The sequence below is a fragment of the Pseudopipra pipra genome, chromosome W, assembly GCF_036250125.1.
Source record: "Pseudopipra pipra isolate bDixPip1 chromosome W, bDixPip1.hap1, whole genome shotgun sequence".
NCBI lineage: Eukaryota > Metazoa > Chordata > Aves > Passeriformes > Pipridae > Pseudopipra > Pseudopipra pipra.
The window spans coordinates 49,381,732-49,406,813 of NC_087580.1; the positions used below are offsets into that span (position 1 = coordinate 49,381,732).

Sequence of the window (25,082 nt, forward strand, 5' to 3'; positions counted from 1 at the left end):
ATAAGACCAGAAAAGGTTTTTAAAGAGATGTTTTTGTTTTGGAAGTTTTTTATTAGTATAGTAATTTTTTTTCAGTGTGGTCATTTGCTGTTTGTATTTGTAAAGGTGCAAAGGGAACCTAAGCAATCCATTCAATATTTCTTTGCCACCTTCCCTTTCCGATGTAATAAAGCTGGCATAGCTAATGTCCAGCTACACTCTCATCGGTGAGAGTGAGCCAGAGCAGGCCAGTAGAAGTAGGGAGTAGTGCGGAGTGTCAGCAGATGGAAGTTGGGTTCTAAACAAGTTGCATTTAAGTTAGCTTTGCTAATGGAATGTTTTGTAAAGATTTGCTACAGGCAAATGAACCTGCTCTGTCCTTAGATTCCTGGGAACAACAGTATGGTTTTAAAACTATATATGTTTTTCATTCCATCTCTATGGAGCAACTACTCTGGATTGCTCTGGGTCACCCAGTCTATTTACTAGGAAACATATCTGTTATGTAAAAACATACATTTCCTTTTCTTTTTTATTCTTTACTTTTTAAATAACAGAACAATAAAAGCAATAAAGCAATATAAAATATAAAGCAATAAAAATACTTCTATAATGCACTGGTCTCATTTTCCTGTTTTGCGTGTTTGTGCAAAGGAAAGGAACAGGACTCCTACCTAAACTGTTCTTTCTGTATTAATCTTTCTCCACTTATGCTATATTCAGAGCTTTACTAAGTCATGTTCCTTCTGCATCTTCTTGGAGAACATTTCTGACTGTCAACTCCAGTCACCGGAGCTTTTGGAAACTGTTGGTGCTGGATGGAAGTTTTCTAAATGTTGTAACTTAAGGACCTTATTCTCATTGTGTTTTACCCTGCTAGAGGGAGTGGGGTCTGAATATATTATATAATAGAATAAGTGTTAAATGAAGATTATTATTTAAATTAAAAAATACCTTTAATGGACACTGACTTTGAAAGAACTCAGTAACTTTAATTCAGTCACTTACTGATGGGTCTACTGAGTATCTCAAATGAATATGGTAACCCCGAGTGCTGGACTTCTATTTCTGAACCTCTGATTTAAAGTATTATCTTTTTAATAATGCCTTTCTCAGGAATTTCTTTTACTTTATAGCACTGGAGAAGAAATCTGAATATCTAGGACCATATTTTTTTTTTTTCCCCTTGGAGTCTTTGGATTTCACTTCTTGACACTATTACCTGCATAGAAGGTTATTGGGAAGAAAGAACAGCAGTTTTAGGAGCATCTCACCCTCTTTGGGTCCCTGAAGCATGTACATACAGGGAGAACTATATGAAAAGAAATTCCGTATGTCCCAGCAATTGCTGAGAGTTGTAGTGGTTCCTTGGCAGCACAGGCTGTCAGGGATTAAGCCATTTCACAGTTGTTTGAGACAAATAATAGAGCTGAAAGTCTGGCCTGTAGCATTTAAAAATATTGAACAATGCCTCAGAATATCTTTGGAGAGAGAAATCAAAAAAGAATACTGTCTCTGATTTAGAACAGAAGGAAAATATGGGGAGGCAGAATTTAAGCTTATGTCAATGTGATCGTGCCCTTTGTTATCTCATAGAGTGTTTGGGCTAGTGTTTTCTGAGGGATAGAGGTTAAGAAAGGCATGGACAAACCTGATAAGTGTGTTGAGTAACACATATGTTTATTGAAATGGTTGTGACTATGCTCCTCTCTGCATGTGCCCTGTCATAGTAACTGATGTATATTATTCAGGTGTATTGTAATGTGCAGGTTTTTTATGCTGCACATAGGAAAATATGGTACACAAAGGCCATAAGTAATCTGAGCCTTAGCTACACATCTCTTCCCAAGATGGTCAGATTTAATGCTATCTTTGAGGGAAGCATTTTGAGCCTACTTAACCACCAGTACAGATTAACATGAAATTTTTTTTGCATACACTGACATACACAGTGTGCATAGCAAGATATCGATAACCATTAAAAACTCATTTTGCATAGAGATACCAAATTGAAATAAATGTACTATGCAAAAAATCAATTTTTATGATGAAACTAAGTACCAGACTTTTACAATCATTCTTTTAAATTGACATTTTTATAATTAGGGGGGTTTGTGTATGTACGAATGATAGAATAGTCTAACTTCATTTGAACGAAGTAAGAATGTTTCATTTGTGTAGATAACTATATCCACAAGATCTTGTGGATCAATTTCTAATGGCCTACTAGAAAATTTGGTCTTTGGATGTGGGAAGCATTCTGGGAAACATAAGATAACATGGTTTTCATGTAGCTTTGTGAAAAACACTGTTCTTTGCCTTCTGTGCTTTGCATGCAGAAGGTGTTTGATGCCTCATGGCTTTATATAAGACAAACTTACTAACATCTCTGCTCTGTGGCACTGTATTCAGGATGTAGAGTTCTTGGGAATTCCTACAGGCTCTCCAAGATCAAGGACAGGCCTTGGGATAGTTTACAGACCATTTAATTATATGCCTTCTGATGATGGAAGAAGGTGTTTTTCATCCCCTAGTTAGGGAAAGGCTTGAGATGTCTATCTCCAACCTCCATATGATTTTCAATCATTTGTACTTAATACCTTCTTCGTCTCTGGGGAGTATAATGCTGGTTTTAGTTGCATAAGTGATATTCTGAGGACTAGAAGCTATAAAAAAATGTTTGATAAAAAAATTGGTGGAACAGCAGCCACAGAGGCTATATTTTGCTAGTCTGTATCACAGTTTCATCAGTTTTTTTATAAGGGTAAAGCAACTCCGGTATTTAACCATTTAAAATTTGGATGTTTAAATTAAACAATTGCCACAATGCCTTTGTGAGTACAGCTGATTCTCCTTCTGCAAGGAATGCTTCAAGGAGTACAGCTTTATCATTGTTTATTGCTTCCTTTTTATTCCTTACAGCAGAGCAGTGATATTGTTTTCACAGTTGTTCTACTGGGATTGTAAAGAAACTGACCAATTTCCTTGTACTTTGCATTCACCAACATCCTCAGATAGCCTGCTAGGAATTTGTTTTGATATACTAATGATTTGCAAAAATAATTTATCTACTTTTAAATAGCTTCAGGGAGTCTCTGGTCTAAGTTGTCGTTATGTGCAATCTGTCTACTCTGAATTTGTTTCTCTTTTTCTAATCTGGTGTTATATGAATTTAACACGAGTTGTTATGTAAATGCACAAACACATTAATATCTATGATGTGCTATCTATTTTTATATTTATGCTGTGTGGTGTTAGAAACATCAAGGTTATTTATAGTTTAATATTCATGTCTTATTTTTACATGCCACATGTTGGAAATGCATTATATAATTTCAGATGAAAATAACTTTTTTTAATTTGTCTTATAGAGTGCAGGCTTAGTAAAGGTAGATGGTAGTTTGTGGCAGTTTGAGCCACATTAGAAATCTAAAATCCAATTTCCAGGCTTCCCCCCACCCTTTCCCACAATTTATCTCAATACCGGAGAGAAACTTTCAGGCCAGAGGCTTCTATAGGGGAAGGGGAAGTATATACATTTATTTACACAAATAAATATACTGTACAAACTAAAAGCAACTATATATATATATATTTACATTTCTGTCAGTCCTTTTAAGTCCCTCCCTTTAACTTTAGTCCAGGAAGAGCTTTTCAAGGCTGCTGGGTAACCAGTCTCTCTCTCGTGGGAGTGTTCTGGGCCCGAATGCTCCCCCCTCACCAAGCTCCGACTGTTTGTTGCAGTCTTTCTCCTCACGAAGTCCAAGAAGATAGCGTAAGTCCTTTCTCCTCCATCCTGTGTCATTTCTGCTGTGTGATCTCTCCCTCTCGGCTTCATACCTCGGTTTGTAGGCTGCTGCAGTGTAGTTCAGCTTATCAAGCGTCCTCCGAGTCAGTTTTCGGCTGCCCCCGGTCAGCTTCGGTAGGGCAACTCCGGAGCTCTTGGCCCGTCTCCAATTTCACCCGGGATTCTTCTCCCGAGTGCCGGGTCTCCTCCTCCGACCCGTCTCTTGGTTCAGCTTCAATGCTGAGCCTCTCCTCCACTTCACAGCGGAGGGAAAGAAAAAGCCCCCCTCCACAGCTTTAACTGCAGAAAGGAGAGGGAAGAGAGGGCTTGGCTGCAAAGCCTGCCTCTCTTCTCTTACCTCCAGTGCTGTGAATTTCTTCCTTCACAGCACACACTCCAAAATGCTGTCTCCAACTCCAGCCCAGGCAGAGTTGGGGGGGGCCGCAGGGCTCCCCTCTCCCCCCCGGAAGGGGAGAGAGGGAGCCCAGCCACCCCCTGGCCTTCTCCACCTACACGCAGCAGACACCAACAGCACAACACCAAGACTGCCAACAGCTTCCGGTGCTGTGTATATATGATTTTGAGCAGAAGCGAACAACATGAATGGTGATTGGCTCTCCAGGGAACACTGCCCTGGCACCCAATCACCTCTGAGCCCCCCAGCCTCTCAGGGGGGGCCAATTTCAAACCATGACACAGTTCTGTATTTGAAGAAGCTTTACAGAACACTGATGGAGAACTTAAATTAGATTTCAATGTTAGACTAATAATTAATAAGAAATTTGAAAGCTATGAGCGGGCATAACATCTTTGACCTTGACTGGAGTACGGCCTTCCGCATAGGCTGCAGGACTCAATTTTATAGGAAGAGCTTGTTCTCTTTTTATTACTAGCATCATTCCCCATTCAAATGGGGAATAGTATCCTAAAATGAATGCATGGTTATTATAACAGAATTGACTAAAAGCAGCTGAGAGGGTGTATGCATATATATACGTATATTAAAAAATATTTAAAAATTCATGCACCCCCCCTTTAAATTGTGCTGTTCAGCTGTTCTTTCTTTCCTCTATTCATTTTCCCTCCTTGCTTTCCAAATAGTAAATGTACACAACCAAGCAAGTAGGAACATGCAAATACCACTGCATTTTCCAAATTAAATGTTAACAATTGCATTTAGTAGGTTGCATAATTGCAAGCATATAAAATGTACATGAAATCCTGTGCTAATTTCTAACTATTTTCAGTACATCCCAATTGACTTGTTATCCACAGCCTATTTTGTTCCAGAATGTTTGATATTCCTGTGTTTCATGGACTGAATTTAGAGACACAGATTTGTATGGAAATTTACCTCATAAATATGTTTTTTGAAATGTTACTATTTTTTCAAATAGGAATTTTTGTACTGGATCTGTGTTCCTCTGTGGCTTCTGGTGCTTTCTACCTTCTGTTACTGGTTTATATTAATCTGTATTCTGGATGCTCTAAGTACCTGGACCTCTTTATAACTGTTTTACCATTTGTGTGATCTGACTGACAGCATTTGCAGGCTAATCACAAGAATCAAATGCACTTGAGCCTCACTGTATTTTGAAAGTTTGGCCTTTTATATCAGTTAGTACATTTGCTAAGTGCAAACCAACTGTCTTTTGGTAATAAATAAATAAATAGGTCGATTTGCCTTCCTGCCTGTATGAATTTCATTTTTATATCTAGCATACAAAGTCTTTCGAAAGACCACAGGCAAAAGAAAGTGTATGTGCTCATGTTGCATACATTGAATTCACTGAGCGTGTTTCTTTAGCTTAATTAATTCAACACTATGTTTCTTTGGTTTTAATAGTATTGCAATGGAGGTAAGAACTATACCGAAGATAAAGAGAAGGAATTTTTTTCTAAAAAGAAAAGAATATGAGTTGGGTTTTTTTGTGTCTTGTTTGTTTCTTACTGTGGTTGAATTCTTTCTTTCTTTTAGTGTCACTCCAACTACAATAAAGTGAACTTGTTATCACTTTCTTAAACAAAGAACTGGAGCAATCTTCTGGAAGACAAACTGAATGTGTTGGGGGGAAGATGTAGAATGTGGTTTGGGATCTCTGAAGGACATATACAGAGAGCTCAGGCTTGCATTTCTAAACTCTTGAAGGATGGAAAGATGGAAAGGGGCAAAAAGCAATGCAGAAGAAGAATTGCTTGTTTGGCCCTATATATGATGTTGATGCCTTAAGACCCTTTTAGTTTTTTTGATTTTGCTAATTTTTATAAGCTTTATATGTAAATATAGTAGAAGTAGATTTTAGAAGTAGCTATATTGTATCCCTCACCATTTAGCACAGCAGTTTATACATTCCTCTACCCCATCACCCCATTCTATGTTCCCCATATCAATTCTACCCCTGAATTCCAGTAGAAAATGTTTAGTCTTTTGTCAAGGCAGGCCTCTTCTGTTTGAGGACATCTAATCCGGGCCTGAACTGCAAGAGAACAGTCAAGAACTGGGTGACTGTGTACCCTCTGTGCTCTGAAGAAGATGAAGGTGATGAAGAGGTGGTCCCGAAATGCACCCCAGACCCAATTCACAGGAGGTGGGCCAGGGGCGAACCAGGGCAAAAGCTACGGAGTGGAAACACTTGGGATTGGACAGACATTATTATAAATTGTAACACCTGAACACGGCCTGCGCGCGTGTCTTGTGATCTTTATGCCTAGGCACAAATTAAACCCTTTTCTTATCTCATCCCCAATTAACTGCTCCGGAGTTTTTTTTCTCAGCACCAATTAGGCATCATGTGTGGCATGCTGGAAATACTTTCTTACATTCAGAAGGACATTCTTTATGCATTTCACCTTCTCGCCCCTTAAATTACTTCTAAGCTTTTGAATAAAATCCTGCAAAAGGTTTTTATTTCCAATTACATATTTACTGAACAGCCTTTTCTAGATTCAGACTAGAGGTGAAGGTCTTCTCCTGTTGCTTTTTTTAAAAGTTGCCTTGCATAACCCTGCTCTCTACTAGTGACAAATTTTGTTCAATTAAGTATTTAGTTAGTAAATCTTCAGGAACAACATTTACTAAACAGTGTGAAGTGGTTTATTACTTTTGTTCCTGGGTGGTAAACTGAAGGCTTTGGTTCTGCAAGGAGCTACATACGTTTGTGTGCATTCAATTTGCAACTACTAATAGACCTCACTTAGGCTACTCTGGTGTTTGCAGGTCTCTGCTTTTCATTTTTTGTTTTTTTGAAGGTGTGATTACAGTTCATTTAGACATGGTCAACCTAGCTTTAAAACAACTAGTTTGAGTATTGCTAGTAGTTGAGGTACAGTTGAACTGATTTTGAACTGATGAGTTATCTTTTAGAGTCTTTATGTAGTTTCTTGGATGGTTTTGCAGCCTGCATTGGTCTATTATTGGTACCTGAAGTTTGAAGAAAACTTGAATAATTCTACTGAAGCTATAACCTCTCCAGTCTGAAGCACTGACGTACTCTAAAGAAGTCCTAATATTGTACTGCAGAAAGTATTTTCAATTTGTAATTTAGATTTCCATCCTGAAAAACCTTTTTAAAAGTTCTTCTTAATTCTATGAACTTTGATTAAGAAATTGATTTTGAAGGGATGAGGTTTAAATTGGCACAAAGTTTTGTTTTATCAAAAATTACAATTAAACAAAAATATGAAAAAATCTTAGTAAATAATAATATGTGGAAATTCAGTTTCATATAAAGTTTTAAAAACAGCGCACAAAAACATTCTTTTTGGCTTACCCAAAATGACATTCACTTAGTAGTGACTTAGTAATGTCATTTGCTGAAATGGCAAATTTATTTTGGTTTTAGTGGTCATTAGCAGCTCTGAAAACAATGGTATTTTAAAATGCAATCATAACAAGGTTTGTTAATGGCATACTAAAGTTAACCTTGTATTTTATCTTTTCAGTTATTCATGGTGGACAATGGAGCAGATGACTGGAGAATAGCCATGACTTATGAGCGGATTTTCTTTATCTGCTTGGAAATACTTGTATGTGCTATACATCCCATACCTGGGAACTATACATTCACATGGACAGCCCGTCTTGCCTTTTCTTACACTCCATCCACAACAACAGCTGATGTGGATATTATTTTATCTATACCAATGTTCTTAAGGCTGTATCTTATTGCCAGAGTTATGCTTTTGCATAGCAAACTTTTCACCGATGCATCATCTAGAAGCATTGGAGCGTTAAACAAGATAAACTTCAATACCCGTTTTGTTATGAAGACTTTAATGACAATATGTCCAGGAACTGTACTGTTGGTTTTTAGTATCTCATTATGGATAATTGCTGCATGGACTGTCCGAGCTTGTGAAAGGTAAGGTTGTTCTGTTTGGTTGATTGGTTTGTTCTGTCCATCTGTCTTGTTTTGCTTTTCTGGTTTTGTGTTTGAAGGACCTAAATATTTAATGGAATGGAGCTTCCTGGTCTTTGATATGTTGAGTGCTGGTAGGATTTCACTCTGTCACAGATTGTCAGGAATGCTTTGCCTTTTAATCCGAAGGACCTACATAGAGAAGTTTGTGCCACAACACTTATTGTAGTATTGCTAGTCGATTTCAATGTTTTCATTGCTAAAGCTTTGCTAAAACACAGTGGATATGATAAAATGTCTTTTAACAACAGTTGCAGTTGTTGATATTATGTTTGCTAAGAGCCTTCATTTATTGTGTTTGCGAGTTAAATTTACTGAGAGTAATGTAGATAAAATAGCTATGGAAAATTCCAATGGAAAATGTATTTTTTCAATTAGGCTTTTACTGTCTTGTTGCTTTAAAAAAAAAAAAAAGTGAAAAAAGTTGTTGGGGAGTTGGAAAGATCAAGAAAGGGTGATGTACTGGTTTTGGCTGGGATAGAGTTCATTTTCTTCCTAGTAGCTCGTACGGTGCTGTGTTTTGGATTTGTGACCAAAATAGTGTTGATAGCACATTGATGTTTTAGCTATTGCTGAATAGTGCTTACATGGCATCAAGGCCTTCTCTGTTTCTCCCTCTGCCCACCCCCAGTGGGAAGATTGTCAGCGCGCAAGAGACTGTGAGGGGACACAGCCAAGACAGCTGACCCCAACTGACCAAAGGGATATTCCATACCATATACCATCATGCTCAGCAATAAAAACTGGGGGAAAGAAGGAGAAAGGGGGGAAGTTTGGAGATATGGCATTTGTCTTCCCAAGTAACCATCACACGTGATGAAACCCTGCTTTCCTGGAAAAGTAAGATTGGAAGTAGTGAATGAATTCCTGTCATGGTTTGAGAGCCCCAAAATCCAATTCTCAAGTTCTAGCCCCCCTCCCACATCTCAACCCAGTGTGAGATGGGTTTTCCAGACACCACACGAGACTCAAAACAGGGGGAAAGTGTTATATTACAAACACTGTACAAATAAATAGTATAATACATCATATACAATCTTAACTATCTCTATTATGATAAAACAGTATTTACAATGGATCAAATCTCTTCTCCCTTCCGAATAAAAGTCCAGGAGGGAAGAAGGAAGAGATCCTTTCTACTTTCAGAACAGCAGTGTCTCTAGGGCAGCAGGCTCTCTTCTCTCATGCAGCAGCTGTAGCTGGATCTCTGCCAGTACACACGAGGGGGTATCCAAGCCCCTCGGCCCTTCGACTTCAAGTGAGGGTCTTATCTTCCATAGGCTGTGTTCACCGGGACAAAGGTCACTTCACTACGTCATACCACGAAGCGCAGGGGTCTTTGTGACGGTCCCTATCTTCAGGGGATTCAAATTCCCTTACAGAGCTTCTGTGCTCCGTCTCAAGGCAGCGGGGGGGGGGGGGGGGGGCAAAGACCCTCCTCTGCATTCCTTTGGCTGTCCCGGTCCAGTTTTCCAGGACGCCTGAGCTTCTCAGCTCCTCTCTGCAGTGCTGTAGCACTCCAAGACTCTTCTCAAGTAAGAGTCCATCTCCCTCCTCCTAGGAGGTCTCAGAGGGGTTTGGGGACTTTGGTTCAATTCTTACCCAAACTCTCTCTCTCTCTGTAGAGCTTAGTTCTCTCTCTGCTGCTCTCTCTCTCAGACAATTCTGTGTCTTCCTGCTCGGCTGCATGTTTGTTTGATGCTTCTTCAGTTCTTATCTCCTTCTGGCTCTCTGCCACCGTTTCTCCGTACGCTGCTTCTGCCGCTGCACCATCTGCCCACTCACGGTGGAGAAAATTCTTTCAGCTTTCTAGCTACAGGTACTAAGCCCAGTCTTACACTGTTCCAAGTCCCTGGGGGGGCCCAGCCCCCAGTGGGGCTCCTGCTGCTTCTCCTCGTGGCTTTACAACATGACTACTTCTACAACAACAACTACCTTTCTTTTCCGGTCTGCTTGTGATATGTTTATATTTTGCAGAAGCGCTCATTGGCTTAAACCTCAAGGGTCACCACCCCCTGGGGGTTTACCATTTTATAGCTTCAGGGGGAAAACTGTTTTTCACCCACCACAACTCCTTACGTTGCTTTGCTTATGCATACAGTTTTTGCTTTCCCTATTAAACTGTCTTTATCTCAACCCATGCATTTTCTCACTTTTACCCTTCCAATTCTCTTCCCCCTCCCACTGGGGGGGACTGAGTGAGTGGCCATGTGGGGCTTAGCTGCCTATCGGGGTTAACCCACAACAGAGTCAAAGAGAAATGGTGATGGGGGAAAGAAATAAATAGGAGGTGAGAAAGAGATGGGGAAAGAGAATAAAAAGGAGAAAGAGTGGAAGAGAGCAACAGAGAAACAAAGAAGGAGAAGGGAAAAGAAAGAGAGAGAGAGAAAAAGAGAGAAAGGGAGAAAGAGAGAAAAAGAAAGAAAGAAAGAAAAAGAAAGAAAGAAAGAAAAGAAAGAAAAGAAAGAAAAGAAAGAAGGAGGGGAGGGAGAGAGGTAGACAGTGAAAGAGAGAAAGAGGAATGGGAAAGATGAATGGTTAGAGTGACAAAGGGGAGAGGGAGAGAGTTGGATGGGAGGAGCAAAAGAGGAAGGGAAGGAGAAATGGTGAGAAAGAAAGGGGGGGAAGAGGGACAACAGACAGACAAACCAAGAGAGACAGCAAAAGCAGGAGTGTGAGAGAGAGAGAAGGCATGAGGAAGCACACAAGGGACCAAGCGAATTGAAGGGAGAATAAGTGGGAGAGACATAGATGCTGAGCAAGCAAGAGAGAGAAAGCGAAGGGCAAGAGCAAGAGACTGAGTGAGAGAGAGAAAGCAAGAGAGGAAAAGAGAATGTGGTGGAGCAAAAGCAAGAAATGGTACGAGAGCAAGAGCTAGAGGAAGAGAGAGCAAGAAAGGAAGGGGCAGCAGAACAGAAGGAGGGAGCAAGAGTGAGAATGTGAGTGTGAGACTGAGAATGAATGAAAAGGCGAAATAGAGGAAAAAGCTAGAGAGAAAAGCTAGTGAAAGTGAGAAAGACATGTTTTTCCTCTTTCTTTCCCTGTTTGTCCACTTTGGAAACTGTTTAGGGAAGTTATTTGTGACAGCTAGCTGATATAAATTGGCAGTTAAAATGCAGTTAACCTGTTATGGTCAGGTTACTTTTGGAAGTTATTCATTGCTTTACTTCTCAATTTGTTATGGAGGAAAATAGCTTATCTTACAAGCTGAATGTAGATATTATGTCAACATCGCTGCTTTTATTCTTAAGATTTCCAGAATTGTGAACTGCAGTTTGTTATAGTAGATCACTAGATGCTTAGTGTTCAGTTATGTTATGGCAAGACTAATCATGTTCTGAAAATGTTAACAGTGACATTATGATTTCAAAATATTTCCCATACCTGAGACAGAAGAAGCATTTTATGGGGTGGGTTGACCTTGGCTGGCTGCCAGGTGCCCATCCAATTGCTCTCTCACTCCCCCTTCTCAGCACAAGAGGGGAGAGAAAATACAATTAAAAACCTCGTGAGTCAACATAAGGACAGGGAGATCCCTCAGCAATTACTGTCATGGGCAAAACAGACTTGACTTGGGGAAGAATTTAATTTATTTCCAATTAAATTAAAGTAGGACAGCGAGAAACAAAGACAAAACTAAAAAAGTGAGAGAAACAACTCTGCAGACACCAAGGTCAGTGAAGAAGGAGGCGGAGGGGGTGCTTCAGGGGCCAGAGCAGAGATTCCCCTGTAGACTGTGAAGTCAACCATGGTGAAGTAGGTTGTCCCCCTGCAGTCCACAGAGGACCCCATACTGGAGCAGATATCCACACTGCAACCCATGGAGAGCCCACGCCAGAGCAGGCTCCTGGCAGGAACTGCAGGCTGCGGAGAGGAGCCCACACCGGAGCAGGTTTTCTGTCAGGACCTGTGGCCCTGCAGGGGACCCACGCTGGAGCAGTCCGTTCCTGAAGGATCGCACCCCATGGAAAGAACCCATGCTGGAACAGTTCATGAAGAACTGCAGCCCGTGGGAAGGACTCACATTGGAGCAGTTCGTGAAGGGCTGTATCCCATGGGAGGGACCCCATGCTGGAGCAGAACAACAGCATGAGGAGGAAGGAGGGCAGAGACAAAGCATTATGAACCGACCACATGCCCCGTTCCTCAACCTCTCTGCACCGCTCAGTGGGGGAGGAGGTAGAAGAGTCATGCGAGAAGTTGAGCCTGGGAAGAAGGGAGGGGGGAAGGTGTTTTTAGCTTTGTTCTTAATTCTCATTATCGTACTCTGGTTTGATTAATTGGAAATAAATTAATCTTCCCCAAGTCTGTTTTGCCCATGACAGTAATTGCTGAGTGATCTCCCTGTCCTCATCTTGACCTATTTTCTCTCCTTTGTCCTGATGAGGAGTGGGAGTGATAGAGCAGCTTGGTGGGCACCTGGTGACCAGCCAAGTTCAACCTACCGCAGGTGTGCATGAAGAGCAATTTATAATCATCTTGGCGTGTTTATCAGAGAGAGATATTGAGATTGAGATTGATTTCTGACAGTTACTATGAAATAAAACAGCTGTTTGATTTTTAAAATGTTTTTAAAGACTCATTTTTTCCATTGATACACTAAATATTTACAAGTAACTTTGACTTGCAGAAGATTACAGAAGGTAGTTTGTGAACTGCAGAAGTTGAAAATGCCTGTAAAATACATAGGGTATGCTGTCTTTGAAACAGTACAACATATTGTAATAGATAAACAAGAAATGGCAGAATGATTAAAGCATTAGGACAACAGGTTTGCTGGTGTAAGTGTTCCACAGAAGGATTTGATGTGAAAGAGAAGAAAAATTAGTCCCATTGCAGCTTGATGCTGTTGGAGGGGAGAGGAGGATGTTGGCTGAACACTAGTTTTCCTTATTTGGGCTTGTTTTCTACTGCTGCCACCTCTCTAGTAAGACTGGCATAGGGCGTGAGATTTAAAGAGGAGAAGATGCTCTCTCTTTCCACCTCTGGAGAAAGAACATGTAAGAACACGGAAAATATCTTGGTTAATAATCAGTCATGTCAGAAATTTCAATAACTTCTTTTCAAATTTAGTATTTGGCTATGGTACATCTCAGGGGGAAGCTTAAATGTGATTATAAAGCATTGCATACCAACTGTTGGGTTTGCGGTGGGGATGTGGTAGGAGAATGTGGAGTTTACGCTATTGCAGGTGCTGTTTGGCAAGTGCACCATCCATTTGCTGCTTCAGGCTTGCTTCTGGTAGTTACTAAGGGATAGTTTTAACCTGTCTCCCTTTTCTTTCAGCCGGATACATTCACTGTTGTTATTGAATAACCTAAGCTTATCAGTTGTGTAGTCACTTATTTTAATTGACTTGACCTGGGAATTATCAAAAATATTTTCCTTTGTGACCTAAATGTCGACCAGGGGCTAGGCTGTGTATTTCTGAGCCTCCAGTAGCATATGCGGGAAATGACATTGCAAATTATTTATATGAAGTAACGGTCTTCTAATAAAAAACAAGTTCTCTCTTTCCTGGCTTTCAGAAAGTTACCCGCTGTTCGAATTCCTTGAGTTAAAGGTGATCTCTTATGTTATCCTGTATTTTGAAGAATGCATTGGATAATAGCCTGAAAATCTTCCCACAGTCCATAATCATAGAGATGCAACATTGTCTGAAATTGACCAGTGAGATTTTAGATCAAATATTTGTGCCTTTTTTTTTTTTACTTTATTTTTACTCTTTCACCTTTTCAGAAAATCATTGTACACCTTCAGACTAATGAGCTTTTAAAATTGTATCCTTGCCCATTTAAACTTTGATGTGACAGCTGAAACGAGGGTCAGGCCTAAAAGAGTTAACTGAGATATCTGGGCCTGGTGAGAAAGCCCCCCCCAACATCTACTCTGCCTGTGCTGCTAAGACTCGTTCTGTTCTGTTCACTGGACCAAAAACGTAGAAGAATACTAGAAGCAGTATACAATAAGCCTAGGGGTAATAAATTCGGATAAGGTAGTGTTGCCATGGAATTTTTGATTTTTTAATTTTTATAGGCTTTAGAAGTAGTTATGTAGTGAATGTAGATTTTAAAGTGGCTGTATTATCCCTCACCCTTTAGCACAGTAGTTTACACATTTTCCCAACACTGTTCCCCTTCCCATATCAAAATTCCGTTAATTCTGTTAGCTTGTTTAGACTTCCTTCAAGGTAGGCCATCATTCTGTTTAAGAACATCTGCACCCTGGCCTGGACAGCAAGATGCCACGCAGGCACAGTGACCTTCAAACCCAGAACTTTGGAGGAGCTCCAAGGGCTGCACGTGCTTTGATGAAGAGGAAGATGATGAAAGAGGGGTCCCAAACTCCCCCAGACTCAATTCCTGAACGGGTGTGCTGGGGGGGTGGAACGAGGCAGAACCGGGGGGATTGGATGGGTTAACACCTTAAATTGTGGAACCCCCTGGACACATGGTGCGCACGACAGTTGTATTCCCCAGAGCCTGGTGGCTCATTAAAGCTTTCTGCTTTCTTATCTTATCTGATACCCTAATTTGGCCCGGAGTCTCTTTTTCAGTGGTCTCCTAAGGCAACAGTAGGATAAGGTAGACATTTGAATAGGAGAAACAGGCCTAGAGCCAAGGCTTTCTCCAAGCTTCAGTAATCGGGGCAAGAACAATAGAAAGGTAGAGAGGTCAGAGTGAGAAAGATGAGAAAAAGACCCTCGACTTGAGGCCAAAGGCTGGATGTACCCCCAAAACTGAGTGCCAAAAGAAGCACCACCCTAAGCTCCTCCCAGACTCCGCCTATCATCAATATGTATAGATAGATGTTGCAATCATATGAATATGTATAAAAATCATGTATGAAAACTGTATAAACCCCCTGATTTTGTGTGACAATCAGTCAAGAAGCAGATGGCATGGCATGATGTTTCAGTGTCCGTTGGAGAAACGACAACCTGCACCAGGAACTGCACAGTAGAGCAGGTCATTTTTGTTTTCTTCAGAAGCAAAATATTAAAATTTAGACTCAAAGGAAGTTAGTATGGTTTTCGTAGGATCAACCCTAATGCTTTGCTGACATTCAGGTAACAGGTTATAGTTTTATAGAGAGTATTGAAGTGACAGTGTTAGTATACTGACCAGAGTATGCTAGATGTTTACAAATAATTTATGAACACATAAACCCATAGAAAATTAAAAGTGATAGGTAGAGAATCTGTCCTATAGATAGATACATTGTGACCTTGAACAAAGTCGCTTAAGCTCTGTTTGTCTGTTCCATGCATATAATAATCTTTATTGTTTGGTGTGGTATCCTTATACTGAATAATAAAATGGTTTGAACTTAACCAACTATCATCCAACACTAAGGGGACAGACAGATTCTTTTAGGCATCCTTGGCAGAATGATAATGGCACTAAGTTGTAGTTATAATGAAAGCTTTATTTTTTTATAACAGGATGTTATGATTAGCATAGCATAGATTTTATATTAAGAATAGCACAGCATTTCTAGGAGCAGAATCAGTGCAGCACAGTTTTATAAGTAGCGTAGCACAGAATTTTATAGCACCACCTAGCTTATGGTTTCTAATCATCTGGACCCTCTGCAGATTGGGTCAAATCTTAATACTTGGCTTGCTGTATCAATATCACAATCATAATCTAGACTCAAAAAGACATAAAAGAATATAAGTCACTCCCTCAATCCTTGGAGGAAGCAGACAATGGTGGAGGCATCCCTGGCCACCAGAAGGCCGCTGGTCTCACTGTTGTTACGACCCGCCCCTGAGGCGGGGTAACTGAGGTTCTTGTTAATAGATCCCTTGGGGTGGATTAGAGTGAAACGACACCGAATGACTGGTGTATATATGTATGGCAGGTTTATTTTAGAACAATTTGGTTGCAGTGGAAAGGAGGGATGTAGCCATTTGGGTTATTATCTATAGAAATATAAAAATATAAAAGTATAAAGATATCACATAAGAAAATATATAAGGAAAATAAAGAAAGAGAAAGAAAGAACAAGAGTAGATAGAGGAAAGATATCACCACCTGTGGATCCAGGGACGAGTCTTGATTGTTGCCATTTTGATGTCTGTTAGTCAAAGTGATGGTCGCAGTCTTGATCCATCCGGGGTGGGGGCTCACAAAACAAAGAGTTCAACAGGTTCAGGTAGGAACACCCAGGTAGTTCCCCTGGGAGGGGAGCTTTACACTGTCTGATGCAACACTGTGGATCACGTGCAGTCCTCTGGTGGAAGGCCCCAGAAATGAGTCTTTGGGGGTCTTTGATGGTTTATGACCCCTTCTAAGACATGACCTCTGTAGTTGAGCCAGCTGTGCCTTATCAGGGAGAATTAACATGATAAAAGCCATCACCCCACCTCCCTCAGGATCTGCTTCTTATCAGCCTTTTCCCATGTCTGGTGCAAAAACACTGTTTAAGACCTCAGTCCAGGGCCATGAGGGACACAATAAGTCAATCTGTCTGAACAAAGTTTGATCTGTCGCATCCTCTCTGTTTATTCTAACCGCTGTCTGGCAATTTTTTTACTTGGTTGCATTTTGGTCTGTCACAACTGTCCAGCAGCAGTTCCTGTCCAAGTCCCACTTAGGACCTGTAACTGCTTGATTTTATAGACAAGTGCTGTGTGTGCTGTTACGCTTCTGTATTCTGTGATGGGGTCATCACCACCACCCGGTTGGCTGTGTGCTCGGGACCTTCAAGACCAGTAAGGAGGGGAGTAGTCAGTTTGGCACCCAGGAATCTTGAGGCCGACAGGGAGGGGAAGAAGAAATCTGGTTTGTCTACTTGGTTCACAGGACCTGATAATGAGGGGAAAAGGGATTAATGCATCACAGAGGATGGCTGCCTTATAAATGGTGTTAGTTGCATGCTAATCATATTACCAGGGGTTGGGATCAGGGGGTACTGGTCACACCAACAGAGGGGGTCCAGAGGAGGCTTGAAAGTGCAGGAAATGTGGTTATTCTGTACACTTACATTATGCTTTCTTACTCTTTGGGGAAAATATTCAGGAACTGTGGGCCATCCATTGCAGAGGGCTTTCTGACTGTACTACAGTTGTGTTCCTAGTTCTGTTTGATCACATCTTCTAAACCTATAGAAGAAATCAATTGGAGCTGGGTGGAGTAGAAAAGTAAGACTTTGGATCCTAATACATTTTTAAGGGATTTCTGATTAATGTAGTTGGAATTCTTTGTGCTCTTCTCCCTTGAAGGAATCATGACTCAGTTTCTTGAACTCAAAATTACAATCTAGAGAAGCCTAAAACTATTTTCCCAATCACTTGACCCTTATTCGCATCTTTTCTTGAGTTCTATAAAAGGTAACATTCAAATGTAGTTCTACTATCAGAGGAAAGCTTTTCTTCTGTCTTAAATTTGTCTCGTCTATCCATTATTGTAATGGATGTTTTGTAGCTCCAGAAATACCACGTATGTATAAAGTGGTCCCAACTCTACTAGAGGGACAAACATCTTCAGTTTTGTGTCTAATCCTCTTCTTCCTCTCCCAAACAAAACTTATTCTGTGGTGTATCTATGACTTGTTTTTTCTTTAATGTTATGGATTTTTGCTAATGGAATAAGGTGTCTTTGACCTATAGGCTGGTGGTCATTACTTTCACGGGAGAGCGGAAGGCTTAGACAAAGTTATTAAAAAAGCCTTGCTGGTGAGTCACAAGGTGCAGAAAAGACTCTCTTGCTTTCTTACTCCTTCTCAGAAAAGGGTTTAAATTTAAAGGAATTATAGAGGTGTGATTAAACCACTTTGTCCGGCAGGTTTTAATGATGGCAAAACTGATATATTTATATAAAATGAATTATTTATTATGACAAATTAACAAACAGGTGAACAGACGAAAGGTCCTAATCAGAATTATTAACTACACAGTGTAAAAGCTAAAAATCTACTAGTAGGGTATTATATAACAAAGTCATATAGTGCACTGTAACAAAGCAAATATATTAAAGCAATTGTACTGAAGCTAGCAAAAAGAAACAATTATTAAGTAGAGATTGATATAACTCACCATACAAGATAGCGGGCAGATCTCTCTCTTTCTCTTAACCCCCGGTGAGTAACCATGAAGAGGCTCCTCTGCTTCACGGGAGAAGCTCCACACTTCAAGGAAGTATGTGGAAGAGTCTGCCATATGGAAGTTGGACTGGGCTTTTATAGTTATGAAGTGATGGACTGGTAGTCACAGATTTACAAGCCCGCAGGCTAGCTTATCTGTCAAATCCTGCTTCAAAAGCAGGGTGTGTATTCAAAGTTTGGTGAACCAGGATGGTTTTAGCATAATTTAACACCAAGACAACACCCTGGCTGCCAGCAGTTGATAGCTTGCATTCTCTGATTGGAGTTTAGATCTTATCAGGGTGGGGTTGTCCTGCCACAATTATTCATTTAAAATGAGAGACAAAGGATGAAAAATTGACTCTTTTTACTATCCTTTGTGATGCTTTCAAATTATAATCTCGGGGACTTTTATGAAACCGGACAGATGAAACAGTCAAGATACCTGAAGAAGCTGTAGCTCTGCGATCACATTTGTATGCGGAGCTTTACGTGTGTCTTTGGATTCAGTATATGTTAAGTCTTGCAGAAAGCCAGTTCTGTCAAGCAATTGAAAAGAGGAGAATTAATAGGCCCCTAAGATCCCTATAAGGTTGATTGATCCTTAAGAGTTATGCTGTCCCAAAAGCAAACAGCAAATAAACTTGAAACTGCAAAACCAAAAATCTCCATTTTATCCTCTTCCTTTTTTTTTCTTCATTCTGAATGAGAGTGTAAGGGAAAGAAAGTAGAAGAGTCGGACACCATATAATCTCATACTCCCAATGCTACAGTTAGCCATCCATGGTGAATGACGTGACTGTTGAGCTGCTAGAAGAAAAAAAGGTATCAACAGCTCATTTTCCTTTGTGTTGTGGGAATCCTGATCAGTTAGTTGTTCTCTATGAATTTTTCCATCCATGTTGATTAGTTTATGGATACTGAAGCATTTGAAAGGCTATTTAGGTGCTTTGGGCAATGCCAGTATTTTTGACCAAGTAAAGACTTTTTTTGTCATGCAACATTTGGATGTCTAATTTAAGAAACATAGCTTCTTATTTTTTAAAAATACTTGTTGCAAGAGTTGATATGTACGCAGGTAACTGGAGAACTAAGTCATGGCTAAAACATTAAGGAAAGTTTAATTCTAAATCAGAAACACTAAGATGAGCTGCAAGGATTCACAGCTGTGGTGGGGGGAAAACAGTTTTTCCCCCTGCGGTTGTAAAATGGTAAAACCCCAGGGGGTGGTGACCCTGGAAGTTCTGAAGTTTTGTCCAATGGGCGCTTCTGCGAAATGTAAACATACCACAAGCAAACGGAAGAGAAGCTTAGTTGTAGTTTGGTGTGACAGAAGTGGTAGCCATGTTCTGACACCACGAGGAGAAACAGCAGCAGCCCCACTTGGGGCTGGGCCCCCCCAGCCCCCAACGGGGGGCTGAGGGGACTTGGAACAGCGGAATGCTGGACTAAGTGCCTGCAGCTCAAAGCTAAAAAAGTTTTCTCCACCGTGAGTGAGCAGAGACAGAGCAGCGACAGACGCAGCGTCCAGAGGCTATGGCTAAAAGCCAACAGATAAGAACTGAACCAAGCAGCAAACGGTATGCAGCAAGAGAGAGGACTCCTGGAAGGAAAGCCGAGAAAAGAGAGTCAGCAGCAGAGAGACAGAGTTTGGGGTAAGAACTGAACTAGAAGACCCCAGACTCCTTTGAGACCCCTCCTGGAAAGGAGGAAGATGATGGACTCTTACTTGAAAGAGCCTTGGAGTGCTACAGCACTTGCAGAAAGGAGCTAGAGAGCTCCGAGAAGAATGCAGAGGGGGTGACCTTGGCTCCCCCCCTTGCCATTGCTGCCAAGGTGGCAGCCTGAGGCAGAGCACAGGAGCTCTGCAAAGGGGAATTTGAATCCCCTGAAGATAAGGACCGTTGCAAAGACCCCTGAGCTTCGTGATATGACGTGGTGATAGTGCCCTTGTCCTGGGAAACGCAGCCCACAGAAGACCCCTCGCTTGGAGACGACGGGGCCGAGGGGGCTTGGATACCCTCCTTGTGTGTGCTGGCAGAGATCCAGCTATCAGCTGCTGCATGAGAAAGAGGACAGACGAGGGCTGCCCTAGAGAAACTACTGCTCTGAAAGTGGAAGGGATCTTTCCTTCTTCCCTCCTGGACTTTTATTTGGAGGGGAGAAGAGATTTGATCCATTGTAAATACTTATGTCATGGTAGAGATAGATAAGATTAGGTATATGATGTATTATAATATTTATTTGTACAGTCATTGTAATATATTCCCTTTCCCCATTTTAAGTCTCATGTGGTTGTCTGGAAAAAACACATCTTATACTAGGTTGAGATATGGGAAGGGGCTTTGACTAGAGAATTAGATTTTTGAAGCTCTCAAATCATGACAACAGCCCGGTGGAAAAAACACACACAGAACCAGTCTGCTGTCTTACATATCAAAGGCCCGATGCACGTGCAGATGCCCACTAAGCTGTTCTTTTACAGTTCTAACTTTCTCTTCTTATCTCCCTTCCCCCCAAGCCTGTGGGAAAGAATGCTTTGAAGTTTTAAACAACCCGCAATTATCTTCCCTGATAGAAACTTCCTCTGTTTTGGCAAAAACCGCTGGAGGGAAAGACAGAATGTTACAGTTCCCACACTATACCTCTCCTAGATTTAACCTTCTAGGTGCAGAAGGTCTCTTGAGCAAAGAAAATCCTTAAGCAGCTCATCCTTCCTCCTCGCCCAAAATCTTCCGTTGATCAACCCTTCCTCCCCACACTTGTCATTACAGAGAGCTTTAACTGGTTTTTAGTTGCAGCTTTGAGGATCCAGGCCTTTGGCAAATCAAAATCCAAAGTATGGTTCTGAAACATTATAATGTGAAGGACAGAAAGCAAGAGCTTAATACATGTGTAATACATGTGGTTAACTGTAGCATGAGACCCTTGTATAACAAGGAATGATTGATACTCCTCGTGCGATGGTGTGGACAAAGAGAATTTATTCAAACTCGCGCGCTCTTTTATCATTACGTATCATGTGACTTTCTTAACCAACCAGTTTACTAACTCTGGGGCATGCTCCTTGGGCTCTCTACCTGGGCACATCCTCTGTGCCCCTCAGACACGCCTCCTACAGTTAACTTCATGCAGCAAGGCTGTCAGAGCACTATGAAAAATTAACATCTGATTTTTCATTTCCAAAAAATGAGGCAAGAAACTATGTTTTACTGTTGTCCATCCCTGGTGCAGAGCTGTACTTTGCACTGAAAAATTGAATAGTGTGGTTTTTGGAAGGGTAAAAAGTAGCATATGATCATGGAGTTAGTGCATCATAATACATGTGCCCAAAGAGGAGGAATTAAGATTGCCCCAGTCCTTAATGTTAGTTTTGGTGCCTATTGATGCTTTTGCTCAAACAACTGAAAACAAGCACTAGAGTCTGAGTTTTCCAGATCAGAGTGGTATAGAGCACTGTACTGGGTTTATGTGGCAAGGCTTTAGTAGCGGGGGTGGGGAGCTGCAGGGATGACTTCTGTGAGAAGATGCCAGAAGATGCCCTGTGTCAAACAGCCAGCTCCAAGACAGAGCCACCACTGGTCAATCAGTGACATAGGTAGCTCCTCATATTTAAGAAAGGGTAAAACAACCCTGTACAACAGCAGCTGGGAGAGAGGAGTGAGAAAAAAATGTCAGAGAAGCAACCCTGCAGGCACCAAGGTCGGTGAAGAAAGAGGGGAGGAGGTGCTCCAGGTGCCAGAGCAGAGATTCCTCTGCATCCTGTGGAAATGACCATGGTGATGCAGGTTGTCCCCCTGCAGTCCATGGAGGTCCACGGGGGAGCAGAGATCCACCCTGCAGCCCATGGAGGACACCACACCAGAGCAGGTGGATGTGCCCTAAAGGAAGCTGTTACCTCATGGAGAGCCTATGCTGGAACAGGCTCCTGGCAGGACCTGTGACCCTGTGGAAAGGAGCCCATGCTGGAGCAGGTTTTCTGGCAGGACCTGTGGCCTCGTGGGGGACTGGTGCTGGAGCAATGTTTTCCTGAAGGACTGTTTCCCATGGACGGGGACCCCACCCTGGAGCAGGGGAAGAGCGTGAGGAGGAATCTTCCCCAAGTCGAGTCTGCTTTGCCCATGATGATAACTCATAAGTAATCTCCCTGTCCTTATCTCGACCCACGAGCTGTTTGTCATATTTTTTCCTCTGGTCTTGTTGATGAGGGGGAATGAGTGAGTGGTTTGGTGGGCACCTGGCAGCCAGCCAAGCGAGAAAGAAAGTGAGTGAGCGTGGTAAAGCAAGAGAGTGTGGGCAAGAAAGCGCACAAAAGAGAGCAAGAGCAGGCAGGAGCAAGAGCACCCAGAGCATGGTGACCAGTGGCACGAAGTCTAGTGTGAGGCCAGTAACTAGCAGCTGTCTTAGTTTAACAAGATTACAACTTAAAAATTAAGAGACTTCAGATGGAAGTGTGGAAAAGGAAAAGAAACAGCTTTTTATTAACAAAATCTGAATAAACAACAAATGGTGCAATCAAAAACCTTCAGAGGAAACAAAACAAAGTCCCAATTCCCCAGGTGGGGTGGAGAAACCCGTGGCAACCCGGAGGAGTGGGGGAAATGCAGGACTGTAGCTACTCGCAGCCACGTGGGCTGGCAGTCAGAAATGGAGGAGTCCTTTTTCCCACAGGCAGTCTTGAAAGCAGAATACCTCGCTCTGAGATGGGTCGGTCTCTCTCTGCCGTTCTCCGTGAGGTGTCCCGTGGGGATAAAACTTCCTCTCAGGAAAAGAGAAGGAGGCAGCCAAAAACCAGGCTCCTACTCTGTCCGGTCCCGGACCAAACCCCAAAAGCCCCTGAACAAAGGACTCCCCAGCTGTCCCTGCGGCCACTGTGCTTTCCTGCGAGACCTCCCCCTCTCCCCGCTCCTGCGCTGTCCCGCACGTGTGGCTCCACTCTGCCCCCATCCCCTCCCCGACTCCCCCCATCCCAGAAGACACGGGGGGGGGGGGAGAAGAGAAAATTTCAACATCTCTTTTCAAACCTATGACATCAGTGTACCCCACGGGTCAGTACTGGGTCCTGCCTTGTCCTGGTGGACACTGAATTGAACATGAGCCAGCAATGTGCGAGGGAGAGAAAGTGGATGTGTGTTTCTCTTCCTGCCTACCAGGGAGGTTGACTCCCTGTTACAAGAAAAGATAAAGTTCTCACAGACATTGTTGGAGGCCCCACGGTGGGGGGGGGGGGCAGGCGGGCCTTAAAAGGCACCAAGAAAACAAGTGTGTGCATTTCTTTCCCTGCCCAGTGCAACTAGTATTGTTAGTGTTTTCAACTTTTGGAAATAAATTTTCCTGAATCCTTAGCTGTAGCCTGGTATCTGGGGTACCTCACACAGCAGTGAAAGCAAGCACAAGAAAGTGAGAGTGGGAAAGTGAATGCCAGCGTGGTAGTGCAAGAGTGAAATATCATGCACAAGAGACTGGGACTGTGAGACAGTGAGAGAGCACAAGGGAAAGTGTGGTGGGTTGACCTTGGTTGGACACCAGGTGCCCACCAAGCTGCTCTATCATGCCCCCTCCTGAACCAGACAGGGGAGAGAAAAATACGACAAAAGGTTCGTGGGTCAAGATAAGGACAGGGAGAGATCACTCACCAATTACTGTCAGAGGCAAAACACTCAACTCAAGGAAATTAATTTAATTCATTACCAATCAAACCAGAGTAGGATAAAGACAAAAATAAAACACCTTCCCCCCTTCTTCCCAGACTAAACTTCACTCCCAAATTCTCCACCTCCTACCCCCAAGCATCACAGGGGGATGAGGAATGGAGGTTGAGGTCAGTTCAACACACGTTGTCTCTGCCACTCCTTCCTCCTTTTTCTCCTCCCCTGCTCCAGCATGGGGTCCCACGCCTGGGAGACAGTCCTCTACGAACTTCTCCAACACGGGTCCTCCCACAGGCTGCAGTTCTTCACGAACTGCTCCAGCGTGGGTCCCCCATAGGAGTCACAGGTCCTGCCAGAAAACCTGCTCCAGCATGGGCTTCCCACAGGGACACAGCCTCCTTTGAGCACATTCCCCTGCTCTGACGTGGGGTCCTCCACAGGCTGCAGGGGATATCTGCTTCACTGTGGACCTCCATGGGCTGCAGGGGGACAACCTGCATTACCATGGTCATCTCCAAAGGCTGCAGGGGAATCTCTGCTCTGGCACCTGGAGCACCTCCTCCCCTCTTTTTTCACTGACCTTGGTGCCTGTAGGGCTGTTTCTCTCACATATTCTAACTCCTCTCTTCTGGCTGATGTTGCACAGCAGTTTTTTCCCCTTCTTAAATATGTTATCACAGAGGTGTTATGACCACTGCTGATCAGCTCAACCTTGGCCAGTGGCAGCTCTGTCTTGAGCCAGCAGGCACTGACTCTATCAGACATGGCGGAAACTTTTGGCATCTTCTCACAGAAGCCACCCCTGTAGCACCTCCACTACCAAAACCTTGCCACGCAAACCCAATACAGAAAGTGAGAAAGCAAAATAGAGAAAGAAAGCGAGATCTAGAAAGCGAGAATGCCAGGAAGGAAGAGATCAAGAGCAAGAATATAAGAGCAAAGGAGAGAAAATAAGCAGAAGAGCAGGGTGGGGCAGGGTGGGGTGGGGAGAAAAGAGCAACTGGGTGCAGGGAAAGAGAGCAAGAGGGAGCACAAGCACAAGCAAGGAAGTGACAGCAAGAGTGAGAAAGGGAGCAGAAGTGATTTTGAAAAGAGAAGAGGAAAAACAAAAGAGAGACCACAAAAGCAAATGTGAGGAAGTGAGGGAGGAAAAAACGA

The 25,082-nt window shown here is 42.3% G+C and overlaps 1 protein-coding gene across 1 annotated transcript in view; it reads left to right on the forward strand.

Moving 5' to 3' along the window:
- The window catches only part of LOC135405087 (small conductance calcium-activated potassium channel protein 2-like), a 241,834-nt gene that overhangs the window by 12,364 nt on the left and 204,388 nt on the right, over positions 1 to 25,082 (forward strand). The window contains 1 exon segment of the mRNA XM_064639802.1: positions 7,709 to 8,127. Coding sequence (XP_064495872.1) covers positions 7,709 to 8,127 — 419 coding nt within the window.